Source organism: Homalodisca vitripennis, chromosome 2, assembly GCF_021130785.1.
Source record: "Homalodisca vitripennis isolate AUS2020 chromosome 2, UT_GWSS_2.1, whole genome shotgun sequence".
Lineage (NCBI taxonomy): Eukaryota > Metazoa > Arthropoda > Insecta > Hemiptera > Cicadellidae > Homalodisca > Homalodisca vitripennis.
The window spans coordinates 21,045,781-21,073,195 of record NC_060208.1 but is presented as its reverse complement, the minus strand read 5'-3'; the positions used below and the strand labels follow the sequence as shown (position 1 = coordinate 21,073,195).

Below are 27,415 nucleotides of genomic sequence, written 5' to 3'. Positions count from 1 at the left end.
GACAATACAAGACATAATTTACTAAGTAAACACCAATTTAATTAAACTTACTAAAATGTTGGATGCTTATTACATTTAAAAACCAGAAAATAACTGTCTTGGAGAGCTCGGCTGTCCCGTATATACGTGATAGTAGTAGCCATGTTATCCTTGTATCTAGACAATACAAACAGACTATCTATCAAGTACAGTTGATACCAAGTCAGCAATGCTGAGGCAGGGCGAATTTATGGTGAGCTCCGCCATGCCTCAGGACGTTCCTCCAAACACCAGTCTGTCTAATTCGGCTGGTCCCGGTATATACGTGATAGTCTAGCCATGTTATCCTTGTATCTAACAATACAAACAGACTATCTATAAAGTACAGTTGAACCAAGTCAGCAATGCTGAGGCAGGACGAAGATGGTACTCCGCCATGCCTCAGGACGTACTTCTCACCCAGAACACCAGTTTTCTGTAGGAGAGCTTCTGGTCCCGGTATATACGTGATAGTCTAGCCATGTTATCCTTGTATCTAGACAATACAAACAGACTATCTATCAAGTACAGTTGATACCAAGTCAGCAATGCTGAGGCAGGACGAAGATGGTGAGCTCCACCATGCCTCAGGAGGTACTCCACCCAGAACACCAGTCTGTCTGTAGGAGAGCTCGGCTGGTCCCGGTATATACGTGATAGTCTAGCCATGTTATCCTTGTATCTAGACAATACAAACAGACTATCTATAAAGTACAGTTGATACCACGGCAGCAATGCTGAGGCAGGACGAAGATGGTGAGCTCCGCCAAGTCTCAGGACGTACTCCACCCAGAACACCAGTCTGTCTGTAGGAGAGCTCGGCTGGTCCCGGTATATACGTGATAGTCTAGCCATGTTATCCTTGTATCTAGACAATACAAACAGACTATCTATCAAGTACAGTTGATACCAAGTCAGCAATGCTGAGGCAGGACGAAGATGGTGAGCTCCACCATGCCTCAGTACGTACTCCACCCAGAACACCAGTCTGTCTGTAGGAGAGCTCGGCTGGTCCCGGTATATACGTGATAGTCTAGCCATGTTATCCTAGCCTTGTATCTAGACAATACAAACAGACTATCTATAAAGTACAGTTGATACCACGTCAGCAATGCTGAGGCAGGACGAAGATGGTGAGCTCCGCCAAGTCTCAGGACGTACTCCACCCAGAACACCAGTCTGTCTGCAGAAGAGGTCGGCTGGTCCCGGTATAAATGTGATAGTCTAGCCATGTTATCCTTGTATCCAGACAATAAAAACATAATATATATCAAGATGAGCTGATAACACGGTGGCAATGCTGAGGCACGTCGAAGATGCCATGGCTCAGGACGTACTCCACCCAGAACACCAGCCTGTCTTGCGAAAATCAAACGAAATATAGAATTAAAATGTAGATTCTTCCTGAGAAAAAACCAAACTTGCCTGCTTTAAATTTTTTGAAATGGCAGCAGTTTTTAAATAATTAAATACATGTTTTAAAATGTGTTTAAAAGTAATAAATATACCGCTTCTAAAGTTTGCTCCCAGATTTGTAGTATCCAAGATAACAATTAAAGTGATTAAAAATTTATAGTATACATTGAAAAGAAATTAAAAATAAATGAATTGAGAAGCTTTACTAAGTCAGGAATATAAATTACTTTCTGTTTCTTAACCTTAAAATATTACCGAAATCGATGTTTTTTAATATTTAAATAACTGAATAAAAACTCAAATAAAAATATTCTGAATATAAAAAATAATTTATAATCAACACGATTACATACACATTTCCACTCTTATTTTTTTAGTTACGCTCGCTTTTATTCAACTTATATTCCAACGCCCCTAGAGTCACATCTCATAATCACCCACCAGTCCTTCACCGCCATCCCGAAGAGAGCGCTTTAAAGGTGGTACAATTGCTTTTCGTTTTCAAGAAAATATTGGTCACATGCCTTAAAGATAAGATTTCTGAAGGCTCAAAGATTATTTCACGAGTAATGATAGGAATGTTTAGTGGAATATTGAAACATATAATAATTAGGCCCAAAGAAAAACACATGATGATAATTATTTGAAGTTTTTACACTTAGATAACTGGAGGGAGTGACATTATTTAATTTTTTGAAAAGAATTTCTCAAGAAAGATTTATTAAAAGCTAGTTTTAAAAAGTATTTAATCAGAAATATGATTTCCTTAAGCATAATTGAATTAAAGTTTTACATACGTACTTTAGAAATCTCAGAGTTTATTTTCAGTCATTTTGATTTGGGCCTGATACAAAATTTCCAAAATCTTTTACTTAAATTACCTGTAATTCCTCGTCGAGTGATTCATTTTTTAAATGTATCTACCTTCAAGTAAGTTATCTTAAAGGGTTACGATTAAAACACCAATACCAATACAATATCAATTGCACTACCTTAACTATAGCTTGATGTTTACACGAAGAGCTTTTCACACCAACAGAATGGTTCACTAAAAGTTGCTCTGTGAATCGTAATTAAAAACTAGGACATATCCTTCCTTGAACATTGCTTCTTTATTTCGGACTTGAATTGATGTCTTTTTACAAATAATTAAGACATTTTGCGTTTGAAAGAGTGTAGAACAAAGTGAGAGAGTGAGATGAACCTGGACATGACTCAAATATAAGACAGCATTCATCAGAATCAGTTAATTCATAGTTTATTTATGTTAATGGGGTTCCAGAAATATTATGTGAACTATAATAGTGATTATCTCAAGGATATTTTTTAATTTTAAGTCAGTTTTATTTGAAGGAGGGCGTTACGTATGGTCAAATCTGAGATTGAAAATTAATGTAATGCAAACAGTTCAAGGCACGCTGGATATAATTAGAAAACAGTCATTTGATTAGGTGATAGTAATTGAAGTGATACATTACAAGTGTTTTTTTTTATCAGCATTATTACCACATCCAATAGCAGATATGAAGTGAGCCGCTTGTGGCTGAACAGCGGCAAACCCGTTGTTGTTCAGTCCATCTCGGGTGTTTGTTAATACCAATGATTACATAGTTTTATACTATGTAATCATTGGTTAATACAGTCCAAAAATATATTTCAACACTTTAACTATGTTTTGAAGTAGTGTAAACCTAAAGTGTTATATTTAGCAGTAAGTAAGTCTGCTAACGAGATAACAATTAGTCTGCATGAAATTGTCATCAATTACGGTAACCTTTATTCCTAACTTAAAATTTTAAATAGAATGCATCAACTATAAAAAAACAATAAAACCAAGTGGTTTAACTTAGTTTAATCAAATGTTTTACTTGATTACAGATAACGTGACAAAAATGTGATAGGCCGATTTACATGCAAACTCTCTCAATGCATGTAAATTGTAAAGGCCAGTACAACTGAATAGTTACAGGCATGTTGTAGTGTACTTGATTCATGATGAACCATGAAACTAAGAAAGTTTTGAACCGCTATCCTTTAATTTTTTTTTTTTGGTCTGTTGCCTCTTTAAATTTATTCGGATCCAGCTGTATATGACCTTCGGTCAGAGTTTAAAAGATTCTACTAAACGAATTTCTTCGTTAGAATATTTATCGCACTGTCACCAAGAAAGCAAACAGCCCAACAACAACAAAATTAAAATCCCAACACCCTAATTCACATAACGTAGCTATGGTAGGAAAGGTTGATTCGATGTAAATGTTGAGGTTTGCTTCAATTCACCTTCAGCTTAGTGCAGCGTCTGGAATCTGACGCCGTCACAGACTTGACTCCTGGAATCTGGAGTCATTTCGTCTGAATAGATCCAAAATGATCGTCGACGAAGTATATTTGATCTGCAATTATAGCCTAGTAATTAGCTATTATGTCACTAAAGAAGATAATATTTACCCGCAATTAGAACCATGTGAGAGAGACCGTTTAAGACGAATACCAAACTCCTGATTGACGATCACAAAACATTTAAACGCTCCTATAAACTAGTTACAATTGGTTGCAACAAGGAATATATAAGCGAGATAAAAATACAATTAAGCTTTAGGATGAAATAACACAAAACAAACACGAGACAGGAGCTAACACAAAAGTAAAAAATTGTACATTATTGTTGATTTCAAGATCGTCGCATGAAGTGGGATGAAACCGACATAATACATGGGAATCTCATGTCATGAAAAGGTCATTAATTGAGGTTTCATACATTAACTTAGCGAACCAACCGATCAGTCAACCATCAGTTGAAATTAGGCCGATTTGGTTACCAAATTCGAAAAAAATCAACTAATAAAGTGTTAAACAGATTAGACATTTCTAAGAAACCAATGCTTCACAGTGCGGTTTCATCTAGAATGAACCAATAATTTAAAGGACCACTCCCGTTTGTTTCTGGCGGGAAGATCGCCATTTACTATTGGCCTCCGCTGTGTTCTCAGTGGTTGTTCATTCAGTGCATACATATTGTGACCTGCATTATTTAGTTTGATTTGTATGATTAATTATCTTGACCTTTACGTGTCATATCGCTTTGGCATGATTTGTTTATTTTGAACTAGATTGTAGCTATGTGTTGGGTTAGTTATTCACCTGAAGAAGAGATCAGATTGCAGGTCTCGAAACATATTGTTACCGATTTCATGTATCACTAAGCGATGGCAAATGTCCGGAAACCGCTTTTCTTCATAATCCTTCCATCGTCCACAAACTTTAAACAAAGAAACAGGTTTATTTACGATATTATATAATCCACGGTCTAAGGATAGAGGAGTTGACTTACTTGGTTGTGTTTAAAACTGTCGTCAAGGCCGTGTAAATTGTTTCTTCAGAGAGGTCGTTAAAGTTTAACCTTACACCGACCTCTCGAGCCTCGTAAAACTTGGCGTTCATCGGCTGGTCGCCCAGGAAGGGGATGCAGATCACCGGAATTCCGGCGCTGATAGCCTCATGCTGACTGAGCAACCCTCCGTGGGTGATGAACAAAACTATGTTCTGATGGGCTGCAACAACAAGATCTCTAGATGGAATTCTAATCTCCGCAAGGAATTGCTAATTTTTAATCTCTATCTTATAACTTGTATTGGGAAAAGAACCGTAGTGGGCCGAATATTTAATTTGTATTGTTCTTAAAGTTTCTTTTGCCAGTTCCTTTGTGATCAAATGATTCTTTCGTGAAAAAAGTAAAGCAAAGTTTAGGAAATCTTAAAATAGTTCCAAAACACGCTTCAATCTTTCTATGGGCCCAAAACCAACGGAGTTGTGACTGTTTCAAAAGTTGTAGACGGCCGCAATATTGGAACACAAAATGCGACATATTTATAAAATTTATTTTTGCGCCAAATTTAAACTTGTTTGTGCTTAATATGGACATAGATGGTTTCGTAAGCCACGCTATACATATTCGAGCAACTCTAATTTAAAATTTTATTTATTAATAAAACTTAATAATTTGTGCTTTTCTCCGTATCTAGATAGATCAAAATAATATTTTTCCAAAACAATCGTTAATTGTCTTCTAAAACTACTGTGTTTTAAAATATGGTACTTTGAGATATCTGTAATTTACATTGTAGTAGCAAAATACTTTGAAATCATCGCGTTTAAATATAAGATATACTGACATTATAACTACACATCCACTGTTAATATAATAACTCATAGTGTACGCGTTCCTTTATGATGAGTGCAATACTGGTGGCTATAAGATACAATTATTCTCACCAAGTACATCTTGTTGAGGTATCCACTTGGATGTAAAAATTTTCTCAGGCAATTGCGTCATACTTCTTTCGGTCTTCCATAACACCCTGTTTGGAAGTCTTCGAAAAGCGTTGATAAAATTGTCGAAGAATTCTTGAGGAAGGATATTTTTCTGGCACGACGGATCCAAGACTTAAGTAGATAACTCCTTGTTTTGCATCGTCAAGAAACTTTTTCATAGCCTGGAGCAAAAAGGAATCATTGTTTAGGTAAATGGTTTGGTAGATAAGTTGTTACTTAAGGTTACTTTCTTTAAGAGTGTATCACAGCATACCTCCGGTAAAGGCTTCCGTTCCGATGACAAGTGGATTCCTCCGACAGGGACCACGTTGGGGGCGTTGGGATGGCTGTAATGGGCGTAGGGGTTGATGTTGGTGACGGTCAGTGATGTATTGAGCAGCATATCCAGTAAGGGCGGCATCGATGGGTCCTTGAACGCAGACCTCGCAATGGCTTCCTGCGTAGGTAAGTGTGTGGAGTAGTAGTAATGAAGAGAGCTCAACACGGAGTAGGCGTTGAGAAACCGCTCGTACAATGACATTCGGTCCGAATATGGAAAAGAATGGTCCGGAATGAACGCTAATGACAAGGGGGTTCCCAGAAACACTGTTCACTGGGCCAAAAGATCCGAATGTGTGAACATTTACTACGGGTGCTTTGAACCTGTGCCCAAAAGCGACAGTGGCTTCTTGGGAAAACAGCGTTTCCAGGACTATCAAGTCAAATTTTTCATTGGAATTGATGAGTTTTTTTATGTTCTCATCTTCGAATGTCTGTCCCAAAATTATGTCGGTAAAGCCCCATATAATCTTTGCACCTCCTACAGGAGATGCATCTATAAAGGTCTTGAAAATATCCAATGAAACTGAAACAATTGTTGAAATTGTTTTTATGATAATCTCAGTTCACAAAATAACATATTCTGGCTCAAATTCAATACACTATGAAGTTCGTTAAATATTAATTTTTTCAATTAAGAAAATTTTAAATTTTAAGGTGACAGAAAATATAAAGCTAAAGATAATTAGAAAAAGAATAAATCCTTTAATTTAATTTTCATCTTAAAATCCAAAAATATTATTATTAGCGATATATTTTATATACATACAATACCTTTTTAATCTACTTTTTTAGATAACATCTTCTTCTTAGTTAAAGGAGTACTTTACAGATCGAAACTATTTAATATTATTAATGTTAATTTTTCGATAAAGTTTGAAGGTGACATAAAATATTAAACTACAAATATTAGAAAAAGAAGAAACCTTGTAAACACAATCTTTAATTCACATCTAAAATCCAAAAATATTATATTATTAATATATTTGATATACATACAATATTTTTTAGTCATAATATCTTCTTTTTCTTAGTTAAAAGACTCCTTTACAGACCGAACCAGGTAGTATGAAGCGAGACCAGCGCATGCGCAAAAGCCACCTTTCCCTCTCAAGTCTACAAGAAAGCACGCGATACAGTCCAAACCAAAAGAATTGCAGACTTGAGCGGGGATGACCTTTATTGTCAGTGGTGGATTGACTCTGGAACGGACTATACACGGCCGAGCCGCGAGAGGAGTAAATAGGCTATTTGCCGGAGGTGGGGGAATGGGGAACCATATCAGCCTTACCGTGTTGCGCTTCATGCTAAATGATTTGGTCTGTAACATATTTCTACTGCACGGTGTCTGAAGTTACTAAAGGCGGTGATCTATACAGGCGTTCCAGAACAATCACCATGATAAACCGTATTATTACACATATGTTTATTTTAAGCTTTTTGAGATTTATTTTAAATAATTACATTAAATAATAAATAATAATAAATAATTAATTAAATAATATTACACGAAAGTAATAAAATTTGATAAAAAATACATTACAGAACAAACCTTTCTCTAGGCAACCAAACGTAAACATTGGTTCTTTAATCCATAAAATATTGAAAATAAATATTCTAATACCTTCGGTTAAGATGCGTGTGAGCTTTTAAAGTTTTCCTATCACAAACATTTCTAGATTTATGTATATAACCGAGGCCTAATTAAGTACCAATCATTATAAAGTACTTTTGATCACTATGCTGAACGCACAATTTTTTCATATCACTTATTCATATAACTTTTCTACTGTAGTTTAAGCCAGCTTATCTTTAGGACATGGGTTGCATAATATTTATTCTTGTTACCAAAATGATTTTTTTTATTTTTGTCCACAATTTAGGGATTTTAAAATTCTTTAGTAAATTGTCTGCCTTAAAGCCTTAAAAAATATAAAACCAGTAGTTCTTACTTTGTCCTCCTCCATCTGCCATTTTGCTTTCAATATGTATTTCCGTGTAGTTGGCTACCGGTTTATCCAAATAGAACGGGGAGTAGCTGACGATCTGGTGTCCTCTGGCAGCCAGAGCCTTGAGGGTGGCTTGGTTGATGTACTGATTACTCTTGCCTGGAGTTGGTAACACTGCGAGTATACGGGCACTTGACGCGCAGTTGGCAGCAATGGCGACTAACAAACATGGCATCAGTAGTCTCATTTTCCAACTGGAACATTGTGATGAAAATTGATAGATTCATTGTTTGTGGAAGAGTTAATAATAATAATAAATTATTTGAAGGGCACAGGGGAAATAGGGGCCAAGTCACTAATTTTCACATATTTGTTTTTTTATGCCATGAAATAGTCGTATAGATGGAGTTTAAGATGGTTTTATTCAAAGTGGCAAAAGTGAGTCAAGTCACCTTAAAAATATCAGAAGTAATAATGGGCTCCTGGGAAGAAGGGGCCAAGTCATTCAGCGCCTGGGGAAGAAGGGGTCAAGTGCACAACTGGGTACAAGCTTTCCAGCAAACTACTAAGCATAAATAGACATTAACTATGTATTTGGCATTGAATACGTAACTTATATACTACTTACAGTTAAATGTCTCCATTAGATTAATATTATACGTGTATTTTGTTTTTTGTGTACATTAACATAAGTTTAAAAGCACTCATTTGATTAAAACAGCTAGCTTGTGACACATCTGGAATAGTCAACAGTTCTGTCTACTTTGTAGGTTAATTAATTGTTACGTAGTTCAAAGGTGAAACATAAAACATGAGTGATAGTGAAAAGTCTCAAAGCAGTGATGTACTAGATAAGAAAACAAGAAAACGCAAAAGTACTGGTCGTGTTCGTGATGTACTAAAAAAACTTCGAGTTCAGAGTCATGAGGCAGGTACAGACTGCAAATGCCGTCAACAGTGTTTCGAAACTGTACCTCTACAGGTAAGGGATGATATCATTAGAAAATTCAACTGGTTAGAAAGTGTAAATGAGCAAAAATCGTATTTATGTGGTTTAATATCCATCGTTCCTGTTCAAAAACGGAGGCCTAGGCTTGATTCTGAAAATGCTACAATGAAAGATGTCAGCTGTAAATACAAAGTGCGGAGTGTTACTGATAACCAATGCACTGAATATTCTGTCTGCAGGAAAGCTTTTACAGCAATTCATGGAATTACAAAGAAAAAGTTTAGGTTTTGTTAAATAGCCTAAAAATGACAGGTGCCTCGCCTAAGGATCAGCGGGGAAAGCATTCTAACAGGAAACACAAACTACATGAGGAAACTGTAGAAGCAATTAGAACACACATAATTTATTGCGTAAAACATAAAAACAATATTATAGCAATCGTCAAGTATTTTGAGCAAAATTTTCCATTCGTTCTACCATCGAAGTCCCTTTCATACATACAATTTTTGCGTTCACTCTCTCTCACTCATTCGAATTGATCCACCACTTCCCCGGTCAGTCAACCAATTGAGAGGTCTCCCAATTGTGTGCCATAAACTCGTCTATACTGTAGAACGCATGTGTAATCAATGTTGTTTTTTAGACGAGCTATGAATGCCTTCAGCATGGGGACACATTTACTCGAGTTCGGTAAGTTGTTGACAATTCGAACTCCTGCCTTAGAAGGCAAACCGCTCGTGAGCTACCGTCCTGTGTCTCCCAGTTCGGTAGTCATCCCTGCCTCTAGTTGCATAAGAGTGTAAATCACTACCTCTTGTGTGTTCGCATTTGGATTGGAAAAAAGACACGTTTCCAAGACGTAGAGGCAAGGTAATGTCAACAATTTTAGATTTTTGAAAGCTGGCCTGCACGACTCTCTCCATTGCAGTTTTGCAGTTGTGCAACCTCCCCACAATGCCAATCCGTAAGTAATACCAAAAGGTGTGGGTTGATCAGTCCATAATATGCGGTCAGTACCTGCTTTGGGTAGTATTCGGACAGTTTTCCTCCTCAAGACATAAATGCCTGAGGATAACTTTGAACAAACATAGTCTACATGACAATCCCAAGTCAAACCTCGATCTAGGTGTATTCCAAGGAATTTCATTGAGTACACTTCAGTGATTTCAGTTTCGTCTAACATGACTGTAGGACTACAATCTGAATCTGTTGGTCGCAAACGAAATTGAATGAATTTCGATTTCAAAGGATTTGTTTTGAGATTGAGCTCATTAAATGTTGAACTGCACTGTTGAGCTCAATGAACGTAATTTTTTAAGTTCTACTTGTGATTTTGAGTTGAGACAAAGATTGATGTACCTATGAACCAACATCATTTACGTAGATCAAGAAGAGTAAAGGATTAAGTATGGAACCCTGAGGAACACCATAGCTCAGACCCTCCTCTACCGATTTGACGCCTGAAATGCCTTCAAATTGTGTTCGATCACTGATGTACGATTTGAGCCACTTGAGCGACACTCCTCGCATCCCGTAAATGTGTCAGCCTAACAAGTAATCGGCATTTATGTCGCTTAGCCTATTTCCATGCACAATCATAGAACTATTTTCGACGTAAATCTAAACTTTCATTCAAAATTCCAAGTGTACTGATGATATCTTACTCAAGACATCTTGCCACACTATACATTCACATTTTTGTTAAACTAGTTGTGTTTTATAGCAGTGTTCAAAAAAAGGTTCCGGTGAGCTAGCGAGTATACTGCAACGTAAGAGTAGACCTATACTGAAGTCAAATATTATCACCGACTTTTAACATTGACTCCAGTTTTTTATATTTTATTTTTTACTCTATGAATAAAAGTATCCTTTGTTAAAACCTCGTATGTATCTCTAACATTTTATTCAGATTCTCTTTTCATCATGGTTACCCACGAGATCAATGTAAAAATAAGCGGTAACGCTCAGCCAAATCCCATGCAATGACATGCACCAGTGGTCCTCATATCAAAGTGAAGCTTCATGCAAATTTTCAAGTCTATAGGTTTCTTAGTTTTCTAGATATTGTCTGGACATACCCACGAGTAATAGTCTTCGATAAGCTCGGCCAATAACTGCAATGACCAAGGAGTTTAGTCGATGAAGAATTGACGGTTATAGAAGGGGGAAAACTGGATAATTTGACGTAACGTAGCAAATGAATAAATATTATCTTAAATTATATGACATTGCAAATGGAAAAAAATGCGTATGCGGAAATATTAGAAGCTGATTATCATGAGATTAATTTTGGAAAAAACTTTGGTACAATACTATAAGAAGACATCCTGGTCCCCTTTGCAAGCCAACGACTACAGTTCTCTCAGCTAGTTTTAACCCATCATAGGGATTATAAAATTTGGTCCAATACACTCAAGGTTTGGTAGACAGAATGAAATTACTTTCTCAGTTATTAGTTCCTTTTCAGTTAACAGACTAGTATCTAAAATCGGTCGATTAGTAATTTTTTCAATAAATACACCCAACAGGAGTATATTGTTACACCATGAGATTAGTCTGCGCGTTAGGGAACATTGTTTACACCGATCTTATGGGTAACCATGGTGGCAACCAGAAATCCCAGTATAAATACATTTAAAAGCAAACTGAGGACAACCATATGAGATTTGGACATGTCACATAGTAGTACATGTAGCCTAAACTATGCGCAAGATATCTTAAAAAATATTAATTTTAGACTTTTGTATAAGACACGAATTCCAAGAATGAGATTGACCATCCATGGGATTTGGCTGAGCCTTTTATAAGCATATAATTTAGGACACTGATACAAATTTGACATTTTTATGTCGGGAGGATATACAAATTTTTCTGTACAATTATCTGCGTGTTCGCAGGGCATCTAAAATATTATATGAGCTTCACACCTAATATTTTGTAAGCAAGCTCAGCGAAGCCTGATACGCGAAACGTAGAGTGGCGTACTTCTACCTTGTAATATTGTTGGGTTAACTAATACCTTTATTGTGAGAAGATCACAGAAAATGTTTATTTTAGTTTGTGCTAGAGTTTATCCAATTTAAAGGAAAATTAAACATAAGTAAATCTTCTTTACTGCCTGTTACATATTCAAGTTTTACTTACGTGAATCAAAATGTCCAATCAGCCTACCATGGGATGAACGCACTGATCTACTAAGCTATTATCATAATATAGTGAAACACCTATCTCAAAAACAAGTCAACAAGTGTTGTGAAGAGTGGAGAGGGACAATCTTATCTGCAGAAGCGTTTATCACTGATTTCACCATTTTTTTAAACTCAACATTTCCATCTTTGTTATCTTTGAAATTAATTTTGTATTATCAAAAATAACAGCGTAGTTATGTTGTTTATTTAGATAATAACCGCCGTAATCGTAAAAAGACAATTTCCTTGTATTAGTAAGAAAGAGATTTCGCGGAAATACAATGTATATAAAGTGTACATTTAAGTACCTGTGAGCGAGTTTTAAAAGTTATCAAACTAAATAGGCCTCCTCTTAAAAGAGTTAGTTGTGTTTCTAGTTAGCTGTTTGCGGTAAGTGTATATTTTTTATACAACCATGCCACCTGATATAGCAAGGGCTAAAGCATCAATTACAAACACTAAGTTGAGTAGAAATTCAAGAGCAAGATTCCAAGCGAAGGGGTAGTCTGAGCAGTTAGGACCTAGTCACCTAAACTGTCCTAATTGTGGTTTACAGGTTGTAAAGTCTGTGGCAGCGTCAGATTTCAGATGCTTTACTAAGAGGAAGGTGAACTGGAGCTAAACTCAACATTCACAGAGAGGGAGTGTTTAAAATTAGGGAAAAATTACTCTTAAGACTATAGTAGAAGAAACGAAATTAGAACGTTTTATTCAGTCAGCAACTCGAATAAAACATAGTATTTTATGTATACTCAGGGCGGTATATTAGTCTATCATTATAAGGTCTGAAAGGCCAAACTTGCTTTTTATTAGCGGACACTCACCTTTACTTTAGAATAGGCTACCTTAGGAACTAATACACCCCGATTTTCACCACCCAAAGAAGGGGGAAGCTTTTAATGACATACGAGTAATATGACTTTTTGTGAAAGAGACGACTATAAGAGCCTTAACTCCTCCTCAAAATAATGTAATTTTTAATTTAATTTAATAATTTAGCTATTTTCCCCTATTTAATAAAGTAGACGCTTATTTTGAACGAATTGTGGTTACAACGGACGGATAAGTTTTTGTTTCTAACTACGTTGACTTTGTTTCCAGACATCTGTTATTCAAATACGTGAATTAGCTATAGAATTACCTCTCCTTGTAGTATATTAATATTTGCAACCAAAAATGCTGCGTTAACATTGCGTATAATGTGACAATTGAAACACACAATTGTGAAGACACAAACAAGGAAACAAAAATAATTTCTACTATAAACATTATTATACGTACACGAATACGTAGTACTTGTTATTGTAGAAAATTAGAGAAATGTTATTTTCTAAAAGTAGTCAGAATCACGTCCTATAATTACCACTAAAACAGCAAAACTTACCGATAGAAACTTATTATTAGCAGTTACTAAATAGAAAATTCCATTGCAACACTTTAGCCTGAAATAGCCCATGTATTAACAGTTTTTAAGCTGAAACTGAAATCTCTTTTTGTGTTTTTTTGACAACAATACGATCCAACTAAACAAAATTATGACAATAGTGTGTTTATTTTAAATTAAATCGTTTCTTTATCTACGGGTCAATTGCAGGAACAAAGACTTGTAGGTTTATTAAAACATTTTAGTGTTGTTACAGTTTAGTATTTTTATGTTACATTTTCCACGTAAGGACACAGGTCCTTAATCGATAATGACTTTTCAACACGTTGTTTCCAGATGCGTTGTAAATAGTGAAATGATCTTTAGTTTTACTCAATACTCACTGATTGAAGACTAAAAATATAGTCTGCCGAGAAAATAATGAACACTACTCTCTTTTGAAGAAGTATAAACTCATGACGAACTGCCGCATGTCTTTTGAGTTGCCGCCTATAAAAAATACGGTTAAGGGACAGAGCAATGTATAAATTAACATTTATTTGAAGGGAACTAGTATTGTAAATACTTGAACCATCAACTAATTCCTTAACTATTCAAATAAGAACGTATCTAGCTCGTGGTGTCTGTAACCAGATGTTCTTTATTTTACGTATTCTATGATGCCTAGGAACTTGACTTTGTCTCTAATTAATTGAAACGTAACTTATTCGCCACTTTTTCACATTATTGAATAGTTTGGCGATTACTGGGCTACATAGGAGATGGATCTTTTAGCGTAGATGGCTGTACCATTAGCAAAAATATAAAAGATGTGTTCTAGATTGTTGATCATTACCGAGAAAGATTCGACACTATTACAGAGCCTTGAGGCACACCATATCTTACACTTAATGGATCGAAATTTTCCCGTCTAATAAACGATTTTGCTTCCTGACATGAAAGTAGGGTTGGAATTAAGCAGCAACTCACCTTTAACACTTAACGCATTCAGGTTCTTTATGAGTAGATAAATAAATATGTATACAAATATATACAGTGTTTAAATTAAGTCCTGGTACACCTGTATATATTAATAACGGATTGAGACATCAATGTGCAACCTTCACCACATTTATTAAAATACTTTTGTGGAATTTTTGGAGGATAAAAAAATCCCTCCCTCCTTTTTAAAGGGGTTAACTTTGAATTTTCAAATTGCAAACACTATCTTGTGACATGCAATTTAAAATGGTCTATGCAATAACCACACACAATAACACGAAGACAACTTCTGCACGACGTTCCCAGAAAAGGTTATGGCAAAAAATAACACCTTACATTGTAATGCCACCTAGAAAAAAAACACCTCTTATCAAAACTATGCCCACCAAAAGAATTAGTTAATATGTAAAGGTATAGGCTGGGCACCTTAAAGTCTTACTGAAAGATATCAAGGATGCATTTTATTAATTTGCACAAGACATTGGCATTGTCCCTATAGATTATGTTTTTTTAAGTTATTTGCCCATAAAGTTTTGCTAGAAACGTGGTAGAGATGTTTTCTTAGTGTGATTGTGTTTACTTTTAATGGACCAACAAAAGGACATATCACAAGATAAGGGTTGCATTTTGAAAATTTAAATTTACATCGTTATACCCCCCCTTTGAAAAGAGAGGGGGAGCGTTTTTTATCATCTAAAAATTTCCAAAACGTATTTTAATAAGTATGGTACATCGATATCTCAATCCGTTTTAAATATATCCAGGCGTATCAGGACGTAATTTACAACGCGTATATGTCTGGAACACATCAGATTATTCAACCACAAATTAGTCCTAGATGTACATAGATTTCATAAACTAGGGCAACGATTGTCGTCAATATAGACCTATCCTGTCTAAAACCATAATAGGTAACCTGAAATTTTCTTCCCCTTTCATTGCAGTCCACCAAAGTTCTTTCATAACACATTTGTAATGTGATTGTTTAACCGCCCTTAATATCACACTGCATATATTGTATTCTTGCACCCAGGATTGGGTTCGGTCAGAGATCGGTTTCCAAGGTTTTGGCTTGGTCTCACGGACTCACTACATACAGGAAGTTCACACAGGAAAGTTGAGCGATAATTGTGTTGGGGCCCGAACCCCTGACCGCTAGCGCGGTGTGTGTGGCACGTGCTGCATCACCCCATCCCTACTCCACCTCAGCGCATTGCAGTGGGGTCTACCTACAATCTCACATTCGTGAATTCATGGCTGGGAAATGGGTCCGATGATCGTTTGTCCTAATAATCGTTAAAGTTGCCGTGCGTCTGAATTAACATTTTACTAAGAAACTTATATGTTCTGGAGGAGATATAAAGAAATACGTGCCCCCAGCTAAACAGTGGCGATGTAATTGGAATTAATTCCCAAACAAAATCAAATTAATGTCTAGTTTTTGTTTGCAATGGTACAAAAGCGACTGTCTGAAATCAACTAATTGCTCTGTTTTTATTTGTATTTTGAACTAATGATAGACTTAGTTTTTATAAATAGGTTTATTATTTTAGTTAATCTAATTTTAACGAGCAACAAAATAAAATTAAGTCCGCAAAACTAAATTTTTGATTGATTTTGGAAATTTAGATCGCTCCAAACGAAGGCTGATCGTTTAGAAAAAAGGTATGCGCAAAATTTAAAGAAAAACGGGTTGACATGTATGAAAAATCTATCACGGACGTGGAATTAGTGATGACAAGAATGTGTTTTCTGCTTACTAAAGTTCATGAAGAAGTAGATAAAAAATACTTAATAATACAGCATCTGAAGTGGTACATAGTTGTGGTTAAAATTTACATTATTGTTGGTGTGACTATAAAATAATGTATCTTACGGGTGTATCAACAAATGTTTCTTACCATCTGCGCCCATGACACACCTTCATTGCAACGTTGTTCATTAACTTCTATTTTGGCTAAGATTGTTTGTTCTTGTCAAGTACCTTCGGAAGTAGTAGCAATTACTGAGTCTTGAGGCGCACCATACTTTACACTTAATGGTTCGAAATTTGCCCATTTTATAAACAAAAATACAATAAACAGCGATGAGTCTTTGAAGATTTTGGAATTTGAGTTGGGGTCAGAGATAGCCTAGGTTCACACCCTGTCGAAGACTGGAGCACTGTTTGTTATTAGACTGAAAATAACGCAGGTTAATCCCATTTTTACTCAAGGAAACGATGGAGACCATTCGTCTAGAGTCTTCATGAACGTCATTCTGCACAATACCAAGCATCAAATGAGGATGATTTCTAGTGTCTGTGTCTTCAACAGTAGTTCTGGAGCAGTAGACGTGCTGGTGGCTGTAGCATTTGCTAAAACTAAAAAAGCCAAGGCAGTAGTTGAGTCAGGCGCCGCAAAATTTACATTTAAATGCAAACCGATTTTTTCTTGAATCTTCACTTCTTTCCTTGCGACAATTGTTCATGAAGCATCTTTTAGTTCATATTTATAAATATCACAACATAACTCTCCCAGAAACACAACATTGTTATAATACCAGGCATGCAAGTAATGTCGGAATACCTGTTACAAGGCATTTTCAATCATTTCAATCAACCAATTTTTAATCATTTTCAATAACAAATTCCTTTTTCCATGTATTATTCAGAATCATTTGCAAAACCTTCAGTCACTTAAAATTATTCAAATCAACTTCAATTTCAGTTTTTAAGAAAAACGTTAATTTCTTCCTTCTGCAAATTGGCCTTGAGGGCTCTAATCTTATCTCAATAAGGGCAGGCTTGACATTGACCTTAGTCCTTTCTCTCTCAACCCTCCCTCCCTCCAACACCACCTATCTTGTATCTTAATTTTTAAGTTGATAATTATTTCAAGTAAATTAAATGTATTTTTCATGCAGGTTATTTTTGTTTCCATTGTACCTTATCTGGCGAAACAAACTAAAATTAATGTTTTTAAAGGATAGCGTCCCTAGCCTACGCACAGGGTGCTTGGCTATGTAAGCTAATTTTCAATAAAATTTAAATTAAGAAATTACAATGTTTTAATATCATTGCTAACTAATCAATTCTTTGCAGACATGTTTGTAATCTCTGTATCAATATTAACATTGTGTAAATAAACTTATATTTCGTTTCATTTCGTTTAGTCCTTATAAAAATCTCAATTTAGTCCAAATTCCTTGCCAAGTGGCTTGTGAAGGATGAGAAGAAGTTCAGTTTTGGAGATGCTATTATCAAGGCACTCTCCAGACGAGTGTCGTGCCGAACCCAGTCCTGGCCTTACAACGACGCGGGTGGTCCCTCGGCTCTTGCGTGATCTATATAATCACCTTGTAAACACAGGGCTGGTTGCCGCTACTGTCTTCTACGTTTACAATCTATTCCACTTGTAATTCGCCGAATTACCGCCGGCAGTGATCGGGTTAAGCAATCAGGTAGCTATCGACCTCAACCGTAAACTGGGCAGTTTTGTTGTTGTTCGAGAATGCAATTTGTAGGCAATTTATTGCGAGCACTTACCCTTGCGTATTTTTTGGCTATGGACAAATTATTATCTGGGCAATCACTTATAGTTACATAAGTCTAAATTTCATTGGCTGAGCGTTAGCGAAGCCTACTATAATCGTAGGGCTCAAAAAAATTAATGTCTGTCTTTCTGTCTGTCTGCATAATGACTCGAAAACGAACTGACCTATATGCTTCGAATGGTGCATGAAGCTTCTTTTCTACATGAGGAGCACACTGAGTTCGATTACGGAGTATAGACCCCGTTAGCGAATCGGGAATGACTTGTCAGTTACGGAAGATATTCTTCTTGTTCCTTCTTCTTCGACCTTGCTTGGAGTCTAGCGAAAAGTAACGTTCCCAGAGGTGACCAGAAATGCACTCCCTTACGTCTAGGCTGGCAAGAACCTTAGGAAACAAACCCCACCAACTCCAACAATCCTTTTCCGCAGTAGACTAGACCTATCGAATTACCCTTGCACCCCAGAATCTCGACATTTGCGGTTAGTGATGTGCCGCTCCTGGACATCCACAAGGTTGCCCAGATTTAAGTGACACATCGGTTTTTGCTGTACCCAGTGTAGGTTCAACTGGAAGGTATAAACCAGCCGAAAAATAAACTCTCCTGGGGTCTGTGTATGGTTAACATTATTTACCTGTTTAACGTTTGGTTTTAAGTGTATCAAACTAAAGGAATATAACATGATAAAAATTTAATTTCAAATATTTTAAGTGTTTGATGCCCTCCGAATCGACCTCCACCTAAGCTAACGCGGCTGTCGCCGATTTCTTTCTCCCACAAATTTCTCTATCGATATCAGTAAAAAGCAGGATTAAATATGTGCAACTAGCAATTAGTGGTCATTTACAATTAATTAAATTTCGTAAAATATTGACGAATGAAAAGTAGTCGCTCTGCCGGGATTTCTCCCATAATTTCCGTTTTTAATTCCAGATATTTACTGAACTCCAGAAATATGGAAGCAATATCCCAGTACCCAACAGGAATTCTATAGTTAAAAAAATAATAATAACAGTGTCCTCGCATATTAATAAACTAATCAATCTAATCTCTGAGCCCATACTACCCATTATACAAAATATAAGTTTTAAAATATAGTTTTGTTACTTGTTACACTGTATTAGGGCTTTCAAAGTAGTATACGTTTAGTAATACAGGTTTTCCATAAATAAGTTTATCAATCTTCATCATTTGATTTGTCAGATCAAAATAAATAATAAATGCTATTCAAAGCATTGTTCTATCTTGATTAGTTTACAGTCTATGATTTTAGTAATAATTTATGTCTTTTAATTGAGTGAAGGTATGAAATTCAAACTTTGCAAAATGATCAGTTTAATTAAGACATGTTAAAAAAATTCAACACAATATCATCTCAGCTTACATAATAACGACTACACAACATGTACAAACTGTAATAATTCCAAAACAAGAGGTGTTATAATAAGAGGTAATAATGTTTTAATATGAGGTAGCATAGTGAAAATATTGTATGGACTTGTACAAATACTTGGGTCACATTATTTTAATATAATATACATTTTTAATTTCTTTCTTAAAATGAGAAAATTCACTAACTAAAACCAACTTAATTGTTGGAATTATAAAAATGTTGAATTGTTATAACATTTAAAACCTAAAATAACTAGTTTGTTGTTGTCATTGTTGTAATAAGAGGTAGCATAGTGAAAATATTGTATGGATCTGATCCGAGGAACAAACTAAAAAACATTATTCATGTTATCGTTATTTTAAGTTCCTCAAAAAGGTAAAATGGATCTAATTTGAAGTAAGGGTGTTAGGTAGTTACGAACTAAAATAATGTGCATAACATACAATATAGTTAAACAATTATAAAATAAATACATCTTACAGCTTAAATTTCCTGAGGTCTTCACGATACAATATAAATAAAATTACTTCTGACATAGACTATCCTAGTTCTTCTTCTTGCTACTGGAAAATGCTTCAAACTTTTGTCTCACAAATATTAACCTATATATTTTTCTAATGATAAAGTACGTAAAAAGAATGCAGACTAAAGCAGTGGCTACTAGAAGAACCAGAATATCTATCAAGTACAGTTGATACCACGGCAGCAATGCTGAGGCAGGACGAAGATGGGGAGCTCCGCCATGCCTCAGGAGGTACTCCACCCAGAACACCAGCCTGTCTGCAGGAGAGTTCGGCTGGTCCCGGTATAAATGTGATAGTCTAGCCATGTTATCCTTGTATCTGGACAATACAAATATAATATATATCAAGTACAGCTGATACCACGGGCAGCAATGCTGAGGCAGAGACGGTGAGCTCCGCCATGCCTCAGGAGGTACTCCACCCAGAACACCAGCCTGTCTGCAGGAGAGTTCGGCTGGTCCCGGTATAAATGTGATAGTCTAGCCATGTTTTCCTTGTATCTGGACAATACAAAAATAATTTATATTAAGTACAGCTGATAACACGGCAGCAATGCTGAGGCAGGACGAAGATGGTGAGCTCCGCCATTCCTCAGGAGGTACTCCACCCAAAACACCAGTCTGTCTGCAGGAGAGGTCGGCTGGTCCCGGTATAAACGTGATAGTCTAGCCATGTTATCCTTGTATCTGGACAATACAAATATAATTATATATCAAGTACAGCTGATAACACGGCAGCAATGCTGAGGCAGAGACGGTGAGCTCCGCCATTCCTCAGGAGGTACTCCACCCAAAACACCAGTCTGTCTGCAGGAGAGGTCGGCTGGTCCCGGTATAAAACGTGATAGTCTAGCCATGTTATCCTTGTATCTGGACAATACAAATATAATATATATCAAGTACAGCTGATACCACGGCAGCAATGCTGAGGCAGGACGAAGATGCCATGACTCAAGACGTAAGTAATGAGTATCAAATTTAATTTTCCAATTAAATATAGTAATAAAATGCAGATTCTTCCTAAAAAACCAACTAGACTGTTAATAAATAATTTGCAATAGCTGGCATATTTTTAAACTATGGCTCAAATATGTGACAGCATCAAAAATTAATTCATAGCTTAATGACGTTAATGACATTCGAGTAGTATTACCCGAACTAAAATAGATAAACGTCTGAGATTTAAAATTGATGTAATGCAGTCAGTTTAAGACACACTGGATATAATTAGATAACAGTCACGTGATAAGGTGACAATTATGATTAGGTGAGAGTAACTGAAGTGAAGTAGCAGATATAAAGTGAGCCGCTTGAGACTGAACAACACGATGTTGTTCAGTCCATCTCGAGTGTTTGTTTATAAATTCCAAGTAACATTTCAAGAATTTAACTATCTTGAATTAGTGGAAACCAAAAGTGTTATATTTAGCAGTAAGTAGGTCTGCTAACGAGATAACAATTATTCTGCATGACCTTGTCATGAATGACGGTAACCTTTGATACCTAATTAATATTTTAATAGAATGCAGCAACTGTAAACTAAAACAATAAAACCAAGTTATGAGTTAGGTTAGGTATTCACCTGAGAAAGAGATAAGATTGCAGCTTTCGAAACATAATGTTACCGATTTCCTTTTATCACTAAGCATTGTCTATGTCAGGAAAACCCTTTTCCTTCACAATCCTCTAATCGTTCACAAACTTTAAAAAAGAAACAGGTTTATATACGAGATTATATAATCCATGGTCTTAGGATAGAGGAGTTGACTTACTTGGTCGTGTTTAAAACTGTCGTCACGGCCGTGTAAATGGTTTCTTCAGAGAGGTCGTTAAAGTTTAACTTTACACCGACCTCTCGAGCCTCGTAAAACTTGGCGTTCATCGGCTGGTCGCCCATGATGGGGATGCAGATCACCGGAACCCCGGCGTTGATAGCTTCATGCTGACTGAGCAACCCTCCGTGGGTGATGAACAACACTATGTTCTGATGGGCTGCAACAACAAGATCTCTTGATTTTACAGTCGCCACAAGCAATTGCTAATTTTTACTCTCTTCCTTATAACTTATATTAGAGAAAACAACGTGGTGGGCCGAATATTTAATTTGTATTGTTTTCAAAGTTTATTTTTGATAAAATGATTCTTTCGTAAAAAGAACTAAAACGTAAAATTTAGGAGATCTTAGAAGAATTCCAAAACACGTTTTACTTTTTCTGTAGACTTATAACCAAAGGAGTTGTGACTATTTCAAAAGTTGTAGACGGCCGACATATTGGAAAAAAATGCCGTACCAATATTGCCGACAATTTTTGGCGAGTTATATATAAAATTTATTTTTGCGCCAAATTTAAACTTGTTTGAGCTTAATGTGGACAAAGATAGTTCGTAAGCCGCGCTATACAGTATACAAATATTCGAACAACTCTAATTTTAAAGTTTTATTTTGTAGTAAAAATTACTAATTTGTGCGTTTCTTTGAATCTAGTTAGATTAACATAATATTTTCCCAGATATCAATAGTCAATTGACTTGTAAAATTATTTTAAATTGAAATGGTTTTTTTAGTTCTTTGTAATTGAAATAGAAGTATCAACATGTTTTGAAAACATTACTTTAAAAAATTTCAAAATTTTAAAAAGATTTTTTATAATGATAGTAATAGTGGTGGTTTATTCTCACCAAGTACATCTTGTTGAGGTATCCACTTGGACGTCAAAATTTTCTCGGGCAGTTGCGTTATACTTATTGTGGTCTTCCATAACACCTTGTAAGGAAGTCTTCGAAAAGCATTGATAAAATTGTCGAAGAATTCTTGAGGAAGGATATTTTCTGGCACGACGGATCCAAGACTTAAGTAGATAACCCCTTGTTTTGCATCGTCCAGAAATTTTTTCAAAGCCTGCAGCGAAAAGGAAACATTATTTAGATAATGGTTTTGGTACATAAATTGTTACTCAAGGTTACTGTCTTTAAGAGTGTATCACAGCATACCTCCGGTAAAGGCTTCCTTTCCGATGACAAGTGGATTCCTCCGACAGGGACCACGTTGGGAGAGTTGGGGTGGCTGTAGTGAGCGTAGGGGTTGATGTTGGTGACGGTCAGCGATGTATTGAGCAGCATATCCACCAAGGGCGGCATCGATGGGTCCTTGAAAGCAGATCTGGCAATGGCTTCCTGAATAGGTAAGTGTGTGGAGTAGTAGTAATGAAGAGAGCTCAACACGGAGTAGGCATTGAGAAACCGCTCGTACAATGACATTCGGTCCGAATATGGAAAAGAATAGTCCGGTATGTACGCTAGTGAGAGGGGATTTCCAGAAACACTGTTCACTGGGCCAAAAGATCCGAATGTGTGAACATTTACTACGGGTGCTTTGAATCTGTGTCCAAAAGCGACCACGGCTTCTTGGGTAAACAGCGTTTCCAGGACTACCAAGTCAAATTTTTCATTGGAATCGATGAGTTTTTTAATGTTTTCATCTTTGAATGTATTTCCCAAAACTACGTCAGTATATTTCCATAAAAGCTTTGCACCTCCTACAGGAGATGCATCTAGAAAGCTCATGAAAACCTCCAATGACACTGAAACAAATGTTGAAATTGTTATTTCTGGCTCAAATTAACTACACTAAGAAGTTCGTTAAATGTTAATTTTTCCATAAAGTTTGAAGGAGACATAAAATATAAAACTACAAATATTAGAAAGAGAAGAAACCTTGTAAACACAATCTTTATTTCACATCTAAAATCCAAAAATGTTATATTAGCAATATATTTTATATACATACAATATTTTTAAGTCATAATATCTTCTTCTTCTTAGTTAAAAGACTACTTTACAGACCGAACCATGTAGCATGAAACGAGACCAACGCATGCGCACCAGCCACCTTTCCCTCTCAAGTCTACAAGAAAGCACATGATACAGTCCAAACCAAAAGAAGTGCAGTCCTGGGCGGGGATGACGCATATTGTCAGTGGTGCGTTGATTCTGGAGCGGGCTGTACTTGGCCGAGCCACGAGAGGGGTATATAGGCTATTTACAGGTGGTGGGGGGAACCATATCAGTCTTACCGTGTGTAGACTGCGCATCATGCTAAATGGTTTGGACTGTAACATGTTTCTACTGCACGGTGTCTGAAGGGACTAAAGGCGGTGATATATAAAGGCGTTCAGAACAATCACCATAATAAACCCTATTATTTTACACATGTTTATTTGAAGCTTTTTAAGTTGTCTCTTTAAATACTTTAATTTATTAAATTTCTTACACGAAAGTAATAAAATTCTCTTCTTTCAATAAAAAAAAACTAAAAAGTAACATTTCTCTACCACAATCAAACGTAAACATTGGTTCTTTAATCCATGAAATATTACGACAGAAATATTCTAATACCTTCGGTTAAGATACGCGTGAGCGTTGCGGTTTATCCCAACGACACAGACAGCGAGGGGGTTCTAGGGGTCCAGACCTCCCCTAAATTTTAAACATTTTCTATTACTTGTTTAGTAATCGATTATTTTTATGTAAGTAATTCAGTATTACTGAAATGTACTGCTGAAAGATCGTTCTTAACAAAGAAACGGGTGAAGAAATTTTAAAGGAACAAAATGGGGCCTTACTATCTGTTTACTACGGGAAAATATTAGTTGTCTGGACGCCCCCCAAGTTCTTTTCCTGGCTATGTTCTTGTCCCAACCACACACTTTTTCTACATTTATGTATATACCTAGGCCTAATTAAGTACCAATCATCATAAGGTACTTTTGATCACTATCCTGAACCCACAATTTTTAAGATCATTTCTAGATACATCTAGTTTTATCTGGCTTATCTTTAGCACATGGGTTGCATATTTTTTATTCTTGTTACCAAAATGAGTATTGTTTTTGTTTTCGTTCTAAATTTAGGGATTTCTAAATGTTTTAGTAAGTTATATGTCTTAAAACCTAATAAAATTAAACCAATAAGTCTTACTTTGTCCACCTCCAGCTGCCATCTTGTTTTCAATATGTATTTCCGTGTAGTTGGGTACCGGTTTGTCCAAAGTTAACGGCGAGTAGCTGACGATCTGATGTCCTCTGGCAGCCAGGGCCTTGAGGGTGGCTTGGTTGACGTACTGATGACTCTTGGCGGGACTTGGCAACACTGCGAGTATACGGGCACTTGACGCACAATTGGCAGCAATGGCGAGTAACAAACATGGCACCAGTAGTCTCATTTTCCAACTGGAATATTGTGATGAAAATTTATAGTTATAATCATTGTTGGTGAATGAGTTAATGGCCACTCGGCCCAAATTCTGTTTCCAAGCATCCCACTTGGGTGTAGGTTAAATTAGATTAGCTTAGGTTACGTTAGGTTAGTTTAGGTTAAGTTAGGTTACGTTAGTTTAGCATCTCGCAAGTTAAAGTTCCATCTGTACCATTTGACTGGACAATTTCTTGTCAGTACCAACTGCCTACTACAAACCCCTACTATGTCCCCTTTTCTGTATCCTGTAGAAGTTCCAAAACCCTGCAAAACAGTTTAAACGGTATTTCGTAATCTGGAATGGGTTATGATATCATGATTAGAAAATTTTGTTTCTTTAATATTTTCTTTATTTTCGAAACGTTTAGCCTATTATTTGCAGAGCTTTTAATTGACTGTCAATTTAACATATACTTCTTAGCAATTTTTTTATCTGAATGTACTAGGTACTCCAAATTAATATGTTTACTTACTTAGCAACATGGATAATAAAGCTGTGAGTGCTTGGACGTTTTTACAAGACTATTTGAAATCTGGTGTTAATTGTTTAGATAAAGTAAATGCAATTAGCATGGGCCTGTAGGTGAGTATATTTCACCTCAACTCCATTGCTGTTTGAAACTAGTTCCTCCATTTGAATCGCAAGAGTTCCCTTATAAGTTGATTTAGAAACTTCTTGATCATTATTAACTTTTTACTTACAATTTTACTGTTATTTAGTTGTATTTTATATAATACATATTTTCGCAACCCTGTTACTCGTTACTGGTTAATATAAGTTACATCCGATGTTCTTGGAACTAACTTCTTGGCAGATTAATAAACTAAATATGGATCAACTAAAGTTACCGATGTTTTATGGATCTCTTCAGAAGTACATGATTCCAGGAGTCAAGTCTGTGACAGCGTTAGATTCTAGACGCTACAGTAAGAGGAAGGTGAACCGAAGCTAAACTCAACATTCAGATATCATTGAGTTTGACGTTTTGTGTAGATTGACAAACCCAAAATTCATATTACCGTTTGCTTCTTTAATTGGTTAAACATTGGGAAAGTTGATCTTTTAATACACAGATGATGGACATAGCTGACTAAGCATTATATACCACTCAAGAAGCTGTCAAGATGATAAATTCATTTCTATATAGACATAAAGTTCAATGATGGTGTATGGCGTCACTCTATGGGATTTTGCTGAGCATTGGGAATATTTTTACATCGATGTTATGGGTAACCATGATGGCAACCAGAAATCCCAGTATAAATAAATTATTTTGTAAGCAACCTCAGCGAAGCGTGATACGCCAAACGTAGAGTGGCGTACTCCTACCTTGTAACATTGTTGGTTAACTAATACCTTTATTGTGAGGAGAAGATCACAGAAAATGTTTATTTTAGTTTGTGCTAGAGTTTATCCAATATAAACAGGAAAATCAAACATAAGTAAATCTTCTTTACTACCTGTTACACATTCAAGTTTTACTTACGTGAATCAAAATGTCCAATCAGCCTACCATGGGATGAATGCACTGATCTACTAAGCTATTATCATAATATAGTGAGACACCTATCTCAACCACAAGTCAACAAGTGTTGTGAAGAGTGGAGAGGGACAATCTTATCTGCAGAAAGCGTTTATCGCTGGTTGTTTATTTAGATAATAACCGCCGTAATCGTAAAAAGACCATTTCCTTGAATTAGTAAGAGATTTCTGGGAAATGTTACTAGCAGGTTATGGAACCGCTAATTATTAGATGACTTTCAAATTAGATCTACGCTCGATAAAAATGACGAGATCCCGTTTAAATGTTTTTTATACTGACGAATTAAAACTTTGGTTTATACTTAGAGTTGGCTATTTGGTATATGTTACAAAGTAGACAGCGTCAGATTCCAGACTTTAATTCAACATTCACATTGAGTCAAACCTTCTCACCACAGCTATGTATGTTTAATTGGTTTGTTTCAGTATTATGATAGGGCAATAGGATATCAGAGATTGACCATCCCTATGTGATGTGAGCAAATGGATAATTAAGTTTCAAGAACTGGAATCTTTTCTTTCCATCAATTGTAAAAAACTGAGATAATTTTATGAATACATAAAACATAATAAAATTAAACAAAAATGAGAATAAGCGGCCTCCGGGGAGAGTACAAGCTAAAAATGGACAATCA

The 27,415-nt window shown here is 35.9% G+C and overlaps 1 protein-coding gene and 1 pseudogene across 4 annotated transcripts in view; both read right to left on the bottom strand.

Moving 5' to 3' along the window:
* Positions 1–420: 420 nt before the first annotated feature.
* On the bottom strand, positions 421–6,437 carry LOC124355554 (annotated as a pseudogene).
* A 12,949-nt stretch (positions 6,438–19,386) lies between these two features.
* LOC124353660 (UDP-glycosyltransferase UGT5-like) overlaps positions 19,387–27,415 on the bottom strand; it is a 146,563-nt gene continuing 138,534 nt past the window's right edge. For 3 of the 4 annotated variants that reach the window (XM_046803608.1, XM_046803607.1, XM_046803604.1), the window contains exons 2-6: positions 24,962–25,212; positions 22,976–23,565; positions 22,664–22,883; positions 21,757–21,976; positions 19,387–20,303 (exon numbers count right to left, since the gene is read on the bottom strand). In XM_046803608.1, the coding sequence (XP_046659564.1) occupies positions 20,006–20,303; positions 21,757–21,976; positions 22,664–22,883; positions 22,976–23,565; positions 24,962–25,205 (1,572 nt within the window). In that variant the 5' untranslated portion in view covers positions 25,206–25,212 and the 3' untranslated portion in view covers positions 19,387–20,005. Of the gene's footprint in view, positions 20,304–21,756; positions 21,977–22,663; positions 22,884–22,975; positions 23,566–24,961; positions 25,213–26,724; positions 26,832–27,415 lie in introns of those variants that run through there. The other variant, XM_046803606.1, reaches the window with a different exon arrangement.